General features: G+C 31.6%; 1 protein-coding gene across 1 annotated transcript in view; it reads right to left on the bottom strand.

Moving 5' to 3' along the window:
• Positions 1-668: 668 nt before the first annotated feature.
• The window catches only part of LOC117104979 (RNA-binding protein 28-like), a gene marked incomplete in the record, with an annotated part of 18,704 nt that continues 6,323 nt past the window's right edge, over positions 669-13,049 (bottom strand). The window contains 9 exon segments of the mRNA XM_033245958.1: positions 669-2,321; positions 2,415-2,708; positions 3,354-3,428; positions 6,340-6,489; positions 8,733-8,953; positions 9,874-10,021; positions 11,038-11,102; positions 11,532-11,641; positions 11,796-12,075. Of these exon segments, the coding sequence (XP_033101849.1) occupies positions 2,190-2,321; positions 2,415-2,708; positions 3,354-3,428; positions 6,340-6,489; positions 8,733-8,953; positions 9,874-10,021; positions 11,038-11,102; positions 11,532-11,641; positions 11,796-12,075 (1,475 nt within the window).

Below are 13,049 nucleotides of genomic sequence, written 5' to 3' on the forward strand. Positions count from 1 at the left end.
CGTGACCTAGAATAAATTATCTTTTTTTAACATAAAAGTCTGTCTCTTATACACATCTAGATGTGTATAAGAGACAGGGCCTATATTGCATAACACGTTGGCAGCCATTTAAATTTATTGGTCTATCAAGACAATCCTCAGTCAAATTGTTTATAATAAATAGGAATTAAAATAATATTGTAGAATGGGAATCCAAGGAAAAATCAACCACCCAAATTTGCAACTAAGCACGCTCTTCTGAAGAAAAACACGCACTCATTGATAAGCAACTCGCACTCGCCGTTTATGCAAGGCTAATGAATGATGATAACAGTCACACTGAATGAGGGTGAAGGGGCCAGCATGAACAACATGAAGCAGCTGTTTATGTAATTCACAAAACATTATTTCAAACGAAATGTAACGCGATGCATTAGTAAACTTATCACATACGATATTTTATTATCAAATACTTTAGTTGTAATAGACAATTCTGCCTGAACGCATTTCATGCAAAAGTAGTGTTCCTTTGATATCTACCGACAGAGATTGGTAATTGATACATTAAAAGCAGCCATAATTAAAAGAATTTTGGATTGTTGCAAACTGGAGGTATGCTGCAACTGTTTCATGGACCATAAAATATAACAATTTCACGACAATTTACAATCATTCACACAGAAACGAAACCGTTTTCAGTTAACCTTTTATTGTCTGTAATTTTTCCTTAAACTCATATCAATATTAAGGTTTCACTATACTGTATTTTAATAAACAAGCATTTAAAAATATCTGTAAAATTATGTTTTTAATGATGTTATACTAGTAGTAATTGCCTGTGATAATTTCATTGAGTTGCTACTGGTTGTGTATGGCGATATCAATTTTTATGAATTGAATAGAATGGTGGAACTGTTCTTGTCGGAAATAGCTGTGACGTCACTTTAGTACATAATGAAGTGGTGATGTTGAGTGGATACACCTCCCTGAGTGGATTGTGATGAATGGATGCTAAAGTGACGATGAAATAGCGAATTAAATTGCCCACAGCAACAGCATGTTGCACTTCTATAAGTATAATATATCATTATTTATTATTATCATCATCATCATCACCTATATAAATAAATAATAATATAAACGTAAATTTGTTGGGTTTTTTTTTAAATATTCTGTGAAAGTGTTTTTTTGTATGTAATTTGAAATGATGATAATGATGAAGATCCTGATAATTATAATGACGATGATGCTGAGGATATTGATTATGACAATCATAAAAATCATGATGATATTTATGGTAATCATGATTGTGGTAATGATAATAACCATAGAGGTGGTGGTGGTGATGATAATGGTGTGGTTTATTAATATTAATGATAATGGTGATAATGATGAAGAGGACAATGATGATGATGATTATGATAGCAATGGCTAGGTTTGTGATCATCATACAACTGCTAACCTTTGTTCTCCCTGTGTGTTTTCTCATTCAGACAATGTTGTTTGAAATAGTATTAATGCAAGTGACAAATGCCACTATGTATGCGACGAATATTGCACTTGGCAAATAACCTTCAATCTGTCTGCTTTCAAGCCATGATATTTGTTTGCTTTTACTTGGAGCTGTCTGTTACTTTATTATGATGCAAATTCAGCCATTGGCTTCCATTTCATACTTCACATAGGTTAATGGAAGTAATGCAGAGAGGAACAAAAATGTTATAGTTGATGGTGGCAATTATGAACATTATCTTGTTGCTCAAACAATTAATTACTAGTATAAACACCGGCTGGTGTGTGATCCGAAGTATAAACATTGGTAGTGATTCCCAGCATACTGTACCATTGATGTGTAATTAGTTGATAAACATGGTTAACTATAATATTTTCAGAGAATCCTAAATGATACTTCCTGTCTTAATATGATTTCTCTGTCAGATAACAGTCATATGTTAAGTTCCCAAGAGCTCACCTGAAACAAGTCATCACCATGGTGATGAACCTGAAATAAGGCATCACCATGGTGATGATCTGAAATGGTATGCCATCACCATGGTGATGAAACAAAGATATTAGCCATCACCATGGTGATGACCATGAAACGCATGAGCTACCAACATGGTGACCAACCTGGAACAAGTAATTTCCATGGTAGTAACCCACATTAAACAAGTGTTTAAATGTTCAATTGTATTTTGTTGTACTGTACTTCATTCAAACCATTTGCTTGTAACTTTTCTCTCTCTTGTTACATCAGATATCTTCTTTTTGTAGCTTTCTACAAGTTTGTTGAAATTTTTGTCCTCATCTTTGCCTTTGTTACGTCTTGAGCTTGAAGGCTTCTATAAAAAAATACATTTCATTTTATTTCCCGAAGTTTTATAATTTCAAATATTGAATTAGTTTTTTTTTTTTAAAGAAAGATTTTTGCTTACCTTTACTTTTTTCTTCTTGTTCTGCTTCTCTTCTAGATTTGTTGGTTTTTCTAACTTTGAACCAGAAAGTTGTTTTATTTTCTTTTTGTTTACTTGCTTCCCCCTATCCCTCCATCGTTCTTTTGGTCCAAAGTGTTTTGGAAGTCCCTGCTTCTTAGCCTGCAGTTTTCTTTCAACAAATGTTGAGTCTTCTAAATTCCTAGTAACTGCCGTGTTAGCTTTTTGTTTTTTAGCACTCGAGGGGTTATGTTTAACATCATCTACGTTCTTCTTTATTTTCTCCATGGATATACTCTTTACAAAAAAAACAAGCAAAATGAAATTTTTACGATATGATTTGTATAAGTATGCACATCTATATTATTATTTTACACATCTTTGGAGTATGATAAATATTTGACATTTAAAAAAGTAGTAATATAAAAACTAAATTTGCAGAATCATGAAGAATTTGTATTTTCAAATTTTTCTAAACTGCAAATGTGTTAATATTTTGAAAAGACTATAAATATATTTTAAAAATTTTAAGAATATATTTGACATTAAAAAAAAAAGTAATTTAAAAACTAAATATGAAGTCACAAAGATTTTCAAATGTGTTAACATTTTGAAAAGGCTATAGATATAGTTTAAAAATGTTAAAAATATCTTTCAAAGATACATTAATTTGTGTAAATTTAGTTGTATTTTTTTGAAATGTCTTTTCTGAAAATACCATATTATATTTTAAAATCACATCCTTGTTGTTTCAATTCGTATTATGTACAATGGTTATGCTGTTATACTTGCATGCTATTATCTTCTTAAGTAAACAGATTAATTCAATAGAGAATGATTTATATCTTATATGCTGGAGTATATAATATAGATAAATTCTTGCAAAATAAGGAATTTAGCAATGATATATTAAGATTAGCAGTGCTCCATATTTCAACTCACCTTTGATTTCTGCCTCCTTTTCTCTTTCAGTTCAAGGGCGCTTCGGTTTTCTAAAGAAAATCCAACAATTGGACGCTAAAAAATAAATATTATATAAATATTTATAATTAGAGAAATTTTCCCCTTACATTGAGGTTACAAAAGGATTCAACGTGTCTCAATAACTATCCACTTTCTGTTTATTTATTATTTTTTTTAGTAAATTTGCTAATCAACAAGTTAAAATCCTTTGTTCAAAAAAAAAAGTTACTGATTTCTTACACAACTGGATGCAAGCTAAATTTCATTTATATAATTATATTATTTTTACTATTAAAAATACATTGCATTATTATATTAAGGTACATGATTATTAATGTTTAAGTACTGTAGCTTCCTGGCAAATACTTTCTAATACACAGCTGCATTTCCTGTTTTTTAGAAAGTAAAGATTATAGTAAATCACATTAATACTGTAAAATGACTGGAGACAAATTCATATGCATTGAATCAAACGATCAAAATACACAATTAAAGTGTCTTTCTCATGACATACATATTATGATAGGCGTGATGTTTTGCCCTGTCTGACGTATCTCAAAACATCACTCCTATGATATTATTTTGACTCAATCAAAAATGCATCAGTATAGAACATTCTAATGGTAATTAAATGTAAATGTGGCTATGTGTTGCATTTCAGCCAATCAGGCACAAGGTTTCAGAATGTTTACATTTTAACAAGCATAAAAACATTAATGCATGTTTGAATTAATACATCAGCAATAGGCATTGACTTAGCATATCATATTAAAAGTCATATGATAAATCTGATGACATGTTTACAGAAGAGAGTTGACATACAGTATTTGAGAACAGAATCGTTTACTCTGGAGACAAGCTCTATTATATATATTCTTCAACTTCATTCATTCTTCATTTGTAATGGACTTTAACAATTGTGTCCTGATCCTGGGTAAATGGCAAATCAATCTGCCGATAGCCATATGATTCAACATTGTTTACATGTCGTCCTTGCTTCCTATTGTGTGATTAATCCAAATTAACATCGCTAAAGTTCACCTAATTTGGTAAAAAAAAATGAACAGCTAAACTAATCAACACCCAGACTAATTAGGAACCCAATAATCTGCCATCTGAACATTCTACCATCTGAACATTCAACACCAGCAAAATTTTAAAAGGTGTTTTCAAAAACATGATAATTAAAATAATGTGCAGTAGAGAAGACCATATGAATTTTCATGTTAAGGTTGTCAAAATGTCAGAACATGAAAATAATATCATCTCTGAAATAAACATCCCTCACTTTACTGAAGGATATAAACATTTTTGTAAAAAAGTATGGAGGCTGTCGAAATTGAAGAAAGTGTTATTAATTCACGTACTCATCACATTTCGATAATATTATCTGTTATAATTCAATCTAATTAGCATGTTAACAAAGGCATACAGGCTGTGAAACATGGTACTTAAATTGCACAACAGAAATTAGCTACTTGATCTATAACAACAGATGTTAGGAATGACACGAAAGATAGAAATTTAAGGTTTTATGAGTTACTTAATAATCAATGTTAATGTGTGGTCAGGAGGAAGATAACGTTAGGTATTACAGTGCCTGTTCCCTCTATATTAACCCCCTACCTCTTCCTCCTTACCCACCTATAAACATTGCCAAGAGAATTCTTATTGATGGTGTTGTATATTTTTACACCTCTGGTCATCCACATACACATACACAAGGGGATTTTATTTACCATGTACGTTTTCTTTCATGGATGGTCGTCAGGATTTGCCAGTTCTTTTGTGGCTTGACTAGTACCAGTAATAAGAGATTAAGAGATCAATTATCTAATACATTATTAATGGATTCACAGATTATCTACTTTGATCTTCAATCATTTTACTTTTGAATTACTGTATAATGATGATGCTGATTAAATATAGATGGGTTTACATGACAGCAGCTAACAAAATAAAGAACAGATCTAAATGATCTGAAACAGTAATGAGAGATTATAGGACGAATATGTAAAAGATTATTAATGGATTAATGAATTATCTACTTTGGATTTTGAATCATTTCACTTTTGATAAACAATGATAATGCTGCTACAGATATACACGGTAGAATGTAAAATAATAAAGAACAGATCTAAATGGTCCATAAACTACCAACCAAATTAATCTCACAGCATTTGTATAATTGAAAATTGCTCAACCATTAATTCATTTCAAAAAAGAGCTATTACCTAAGTGGCTTTCCCATTATTTCTACTGATCATATAACTTGCATGTTTTAATGTGCTTAATGGGTATACAAAATTTAATGTCACTATGAAGATGCCTTTATACAAAAACAATATGATGAAATAACCAGATTTGTTTAGTTCGTGAACTCAATTACTACATTAATAGAACAGTCGTATCATCATTCCAATTATTATTATGACATCAATATCATATGACATAAAAACATTATTTATGACATCATCAACATCAGAGATATGACATCAAGCTATGACTAATGACAACATTAATATCACATATGATATTGCAACTATTATTTACTATATCATCAATACTATAACATCACAATAAAGTCCTACAGGGAATCATAAATTCTTTGCATTATCTTATCATTAAGTTTATTGTTAACATCAATTATGTATATATATTCATTACATTTTCCATTATTATATATCTCATTATTGGAAGAAATCTCAGAGCCAGGAGTGGTGTGAGTGATAAATGGTTGGTATCTAAAACAAATCACTTAGTTCATAATTTTGATTTCATTATCATACATTGTCCTAAAACTGTCACCTCTACGATGTCAAACAGAATACAACTGACAGAGAGGTCGTAAAAACATTGATTTACTGCAAATGGTATTATTCACAAAGTGATATAAATATCAAATCCTATGGGTTATAACAAATACAATGCAATCTATTAAAAAAAAAAAGACAGAGATACTTACTTTTTTGGGTCCAAAGATTTCACTGTTATTATTCAAATAATTTAAGAGTTTGAGGGCATTTTCATGATTGTTTGCGCTAACAAATCCGTAACCCAAAGATTTGCAAACACCAGATGAATTCTTACGACTTAAATCTCGCATGATTCTGGCCTGTAAGAAAGAACAGGATATTCAACATAATACAAAAAGTAACTGAAGGTAATAATCATGAGGTTGTACTTCATTTTTAAATCAGTTACTCATAAGGCAGTTAGATTATCTAGAACATCTTTGTTGTATGTTTTTGTAAAGGATTGCCACTTTTAGTGATTAACTTCACTGTTGGCATACCTTTGGCATTGGGCCTCAAATTAATAACAACAATAAAAATAATAACAATACAATAGTAATAATAAATATAATAATAATAATAATAACAATAACCATACTAATAACAATAATAATCATAATCAAAATAATAGTAAAAAAAACATTAATAATAATAATAACCCATAAATGTCTACACACACACATACACACTACACACAATAAAAAACATAGGAAATAGCAAGAGTGATTACAATAGTTCCTATTGCATTACATGCATAGGAACTAATAAGCAATTAGTAGAGCCCCCGCATAGTAAACTATAGGAAAATTATTATACAAAGTTTAGATTTAATGCTTGAAAAAATTTGTGAATGCATTAAATCTAACCTAAGTATAATAATTTTCCGCTAGTGTACGATGCATGCTCTACTAATTGCTTTACAAGTCAATCGCCGTCTTTTAATGTTAGTTTTGATAACTAAGTGTTGTAGCAGTCATCGGTTGCTATAGTGATAGTACTGTGTGTGTGTATTTACATTTAGCTGTGCGTATGCCATTTTGTGCTCCTGCACTACGCGTTAACTACACATCAGCAGTACTGTCAGTACGGATACGATGAATTAATATTGTAATTTGTATTTTGTTAAAAGAATTTGTAATGCTATTTTTATAGACATTCATCAAAAAAAAAAAATATTTGTCAAAGCATTCGAGAGAGAATACAGTACATTCACAGACTTTTTGGTCAGTGCAGACAGGTAAAAATTGTGCGATGATTTCATAACCACGCTAGGCTACAATTGCTCGTATGGTGTAGGAGGAGGCCTTAGCAGCCTCCTACCTGGCCGTAGTTCTAGCCCTACTTTTAATTTCGTTCATTGAGTCTTTAAAATAAGTCTAGAATATTCCTATTAAACGTTCAGTTTGTTTAGTTTATTAGGCTACATTGATTCAAGGAAATCCTTAATTGTTCATACTTAATATTGAAATTTGAAGTAACTTTCTTCGGGTTCTAATTACCCTTGTTTTACGAAAGTAATTTTCAACTGCAATTCAATTTTCATCGCGGTGCAGTGCACAATCTCTTCGCAGTGACGATATTTTTTTTGCACAGGAACCTAAAAAAATCAAGCCAAACGTCCACAATTGAAAAATTATTGGACTGTGGGGGATAGGCAAATAACATTGGGAGTTGCAGTGATGACATCACAATTGACTTATAATATTTATTAGTGTTATTAATTGGTTGTAATACTAGGCCTTTATGTTACTCTCTTGGAGAGTACCGATACTTTCCATTGGTTCATTGCAATGTTAGCACTCTAGAGCCCCTTTCAGACAGAAAATACCGCAATAATACCCTAATCACGCCGCCGTTATTGCCGGCGCAGACCCTTTCACACAGCTAGTTAAAATACGGTAATAATACCGTATCCTGTCTGAAAGGGTTCTCGCGGAAAGGAGTATTTGATGTCTGTGGCGCTTGTGTTTGTTAACAAAAAGGGAGCAAGTTTTTGTTTACTCCATTAATCCAATATGGCCGGGGGTGAAGTCACAAAACTGCTGCTTTCCAAATTTTTTTAATGCTTGCTATGTTTGCAATATATATTGAGAAACAGAAGGTTTCTAATGCATTTTGTTCAAGTGAAAAAAGAATTTAGGAAGCGTTTAAGGCGAGGCCGGCTTGAATTTCAAGCAGCTAGGTGCAGACGATTTTCGTGTCTAAAAGAACCGTCAGCTAGCGATTTCATCGGCTTTGTTAGTAGCTGCAGCAGCGGTTGATTGCTGCTCGTGTGACCGTCTGATTTGTTATGCCTCAGTGCGTAAGACGGCGATGAACCCTGTACCCTTTTACATCGAGTTGGGCAAAACTCGCTACGGTATTAATGCGGTATTAAGACTAGGTCCCGAGGAGGTCTAACTGAAGCCGGCGTTTAGGCGTATTTACCCTTTCACATAGAATGCCGGCGTTCGAGTAATACAGTATTAATACCGTTTTACAGGTCTGTCTGAAAGGGGTATAGTTGTTAAAATACTTCTACGAGGAATATGAAATTAGGAATAATGATAACATAAGCACTAACTTCTGTAATAGTGTTTTTCTGCTGTCCAATTGCTTTGACACAGATGTTCCTTAACTTTGCATTATCCACCGACACCGGTAAATTGTGCACTGCCAACCTCATTGGCGATACAAACACATTCAGATTCTTTAATTTGATGCGTTTAATTTTTTCTAGATTTGTTCTTTTCCTGATTTCCGCTTCAGATAATCCTTCGGCTGCTTGTGTTCCCGGACGAATCACTGAAACAAAAAGTTTACTATATCATAATCTAGTACAGCTGATCATTTAGAAATCTTTGATGTAATAGAAAATTATAATTACGAGGCATGAAGAGTGCAGATCAATTTATAACATTTTCCTTAATGAAACTATAACATTGAAGCTTCTTTCTTGATAATTTCATTGTTGCTTTATAGTTCAATACACACACATTGTATACATATATATACCTGTCTCTTATACACATCTAGATGTGTATAAGAGACAGGGCTTGGACTCCCAACTTCGAGGTTGGGGGTTCGAAACTCTCGTTGTGCAAATCGCTTGTGTCCTTGGGCAAGGCACTTTATCTACAACGGTTGCCTCTCTCCACCCAGGAGTACAAGTGGGTACCTGGTAGGTTCGAACACAACTGTGCTGATTACTAGCTGTAATATTATGGAATTCTCTCCAGGGAGCTGAGCATGTGTTCCATATGTGTTTGATCCAATGACCGGGGTAGTAATGTGAAGCGCTTAGAGGCATTGTGCATGAAGCGCTATATAAGAGCGACATATTATTATTATTTGTCCTCTTTTTTTCATGATTTTCAATTTTTCGTTTTCTCTCCTATTATACAGTGATCTTATGCTGTACTAATATTTACATATGTATTCACAATTCATAACAATTATGTATTTATACATCATTACAATATAAAACAACATTTTATACATATTATATATATATATTTTTTAATACATATAGATGTACATATACTGCATAATTTATTGGGCATTGACAGGTCTTGGCATTATTATTTATATAACATTATGTATATATTTTTATATTATATAAGAAAAAGGTTTAATGTACTTGATTAATAGCAGTTATCATGAACAAGCAGATAAATATCCTTCAACCTAAACTTCACTGATGACACCAATTTCTGATGACTTACTTCCTTCACGAAGAAGATAGAGATTACGTTTGTCTTTATTTTTAACCTTTTCTTTATCTTTCTCTTGAGTCCTCAGTTTAGTTGCCTCTTCTCGACTAAGCGCTAGATTTAGTTGCAGTCTTCGATTCTTGAAAACAATTCCACTTTCCTTATCAAAAGACAGAAATAGGTCAAGCAATGTAACATGATTTCTGATTTTATTGGTTTCATTTTTTTAATTATGTTTTATTTACTGTTTACATCAATACCAGTCTTGATGTGAAAGAAACTCAGTTGTCTAAATTTATAAATAATTTTGTAAATAGTTAAGATTGAAATTATCAAAATAACTCTTGATCAACATTACTTATATGAAGCAATTTGTATTAGTTTTTGAGTTGAAATTTTTTAATTTTGAATCTTTTAAATTATTTAATTTTAGATTATGGCTAATTAGATAATCATTTTGTAGTAGAGATGGGAATTTTTATATATGTTGCATTACATGTTAGTGCAAAATTAAGAGATTTAATGGCTGGCTAAAGTTCATTTGATTTCAATATGTGTACACAAATGTTCAATTAGGATCTGTTTATTCTGTTAGTGATCTTGTAAAAAAAAGCATTGAGAGTCAAGTTATACAGTGTAAAAAATCCAAATTTAAAAGAAACAGAATAATTATCAAGCATAGTTTTTCTGTCCAGCAAACACATGTAAAGCCAATAGGCAAATTGAAGAAAATCCTTTTATGAAATTGTGAAAATGGTAAATTATGTTCTGTCAGGGAAACATAAACAAGGTTTGCCAACATAAAACAGTTATTTTTAGACACAAGACTGTTGTACAAATGGAAGTCTGCGATTGAAGTCTTAACAGCTTAAAGTCTAATGCTCCTGAGAGAGCAATCTAAGTACAACAACTGAGGATCAGGCAAGACAGGCATATCAAATGCATTTCCTTGAATAATTTACTTAAATTAAAACAATAAACATTTACAGTACTTCAGTTTGAACTAGAGAACTTCTTATTACTAAAAAGAGTGTATATACAGTATACATACATTCTTGTACTTCAATTACAAATTAAATAATTATAAAAGATTCACATTATTGATTTGCTCTATTAGTTTATACAACAACCTAGTTACTGCACACACAATGAAATTACATTATACAATAAACCTACTGTTTCTGATGTAGCAATACATTCCTCAGCATAATCTTGTGAAGTAAACTGAACAAAAGCAGATCCTAGAAAATATGAAAATAAACATGCTACTAAAAATGAGGGAATGTAAAAAGATGAAACGAAAAAAAAAATAAAGGAAAATTGCAAGTAAAAATTAGACAAAATAGGAAATGAGAAATGTTGTGTGTTATGTGAGGGGGATAGAGAATGAAGAAAACAAGAGTAAGAAAATGAGTGCAGGAAAAAGTGAGTGAGGTGTAAGAATAAATGAGGGAGCGGAAGAGTAAATAAGGGGATGTGAATGATATATTTAGAGAATGAGTAAGGAAATTGTTAAAAAAAAGTGGAAAAGTGGTGGAGAGGGAGGGACAGAGAGAGAAAAAAGTTAGTGAGTGGGAAAATGTGGATTAAAATTACAAAGGAAAATAACTGATATGAGAATAATCATAGAATATGATAAAGATTTAAAAAAATAATTAAAGGTGGTTTACCTCGAAGACGTTCTGTGTTTGGATCTACAACAAGTCTGCAGTAATTTACTTCTCCATAGTCTTCAAAGAATTCTTGAAGGTCTTCTGAGTTGATGTCAAATGGAATATTCCTGGAAGTTAATTTTAACATAATCAAGCTATTCTTAATAACAAACATCTTCATCCATTTTTAATGTAAACATACTGAAATTTAAAGTTTTGTGATTTGGTAATACAGTATACAGTCTATAGATTTATTAATATCTATTGTTATTTAATATTTACCTGACAAATACTGTTTTGCCCGCTGAGACATCACTTTTCCTTTGGAAAGTTGACTTATTTCCAGACTTTGAAAACTTTTGTTTGTTACTACTATTAATTTCTTCATCACTTGCTTCATCATTATCATCACTTCCTTCCTCTTCTTCTTCATCCATATCTACTTCATCATCATCAGTATCTACTTCATTATCTTCTTCCTCTTCATCTTCTTCTGACTCCTCCACATCTTGGTTGCTTCCTCCTGAGTCTGTTCCTTCATTGTCTTCTTCATCAGATTCTTCTGGTAAACAAATTTTAAAATTAGTCAGTCATCATGCATACTATGCCATTCACATTGTCCTCCCTGTTGATGGATCAAACACCTACGGACAGTGGCATATATAGGGGGCATGCACGAGGGGAAGATGCATCCCTCCCCCATATAAAAGTTTGCCACCCCATTGAAAATGTTTGAAGCAGAAAAATCGCACTCAATTATTTAAAAACCATGTTATTTTGCAAGCTAGTGCATCTTCACCTAATCATACCCATTAGGCACCCCCATTCTAGATCAGCACAATGTAATTCAAACCTACCAGGTACTAACTTATAATATGTAGTAGAAAGAGACAATGCTGAGTGTAACACACAGAGCTTCAGACAGGTATACAGATTTCTTCAATTGGAAGCCCACAGCTTTACTACTGCGGCATATGCTTTTAAGTATCATAATTTATTATTAAACTTTAGGCAGACACAATATAAATTTTGATAAGTCACAGCTATATTTTACATTACAGAAATAATTTTTCAAACATTCCCTTCCATTAAATTTTGTTTCTACTTATTGCTTTAAGTTTATAAAAATCAACAATATTTTCAAAATTAAGCCTGCTTTCTGTTATATCAGATTTACTTTTTGAGAATGTGACACTGTGTCTTCCTTCCTTTTCATCCTTTATTGATTGGTATCATAAGAGTCACATAAAATTTCAACTTCTCTAATATTTGGCCTACATCATATTACCTTAGGAAAATGGGCTTACCAATCATAATTCCTCACTAAAAAGGGGGTTTCTGTCGAGAACTACTGTATTTTATTTTGAAGTTTAATTATTTAATTACTACTGTTCGTTGATTTAACACACTTGATAGAACATTATTAGTATTTAATTGGTGGACTTAATAGGTGCAATTTGGGTGTGTACAGAATTTAATGGCAAAATAATATTTAAAAATATCTGTAATATTTTTCATGTAATTTAGTATCATTTA

This window comes from Anneissia japonica, unplaced genomic scaffold (assembly GCF_011630105.1).
Source record: "Anneissia japonica isolate Jap-2015-1 unplaced genomic scaffold, ASM1163010v1 scaffold287834_len5846547_cov211, whole genome shotgun sequence".
Taxonomy (NCBI): domain Eukaryota; kingdom Metazoa; phylum Echinodermata; class Crinoidea; order Comatulida; family Comatulidae; genus Anneissia; species Anneissia japonica.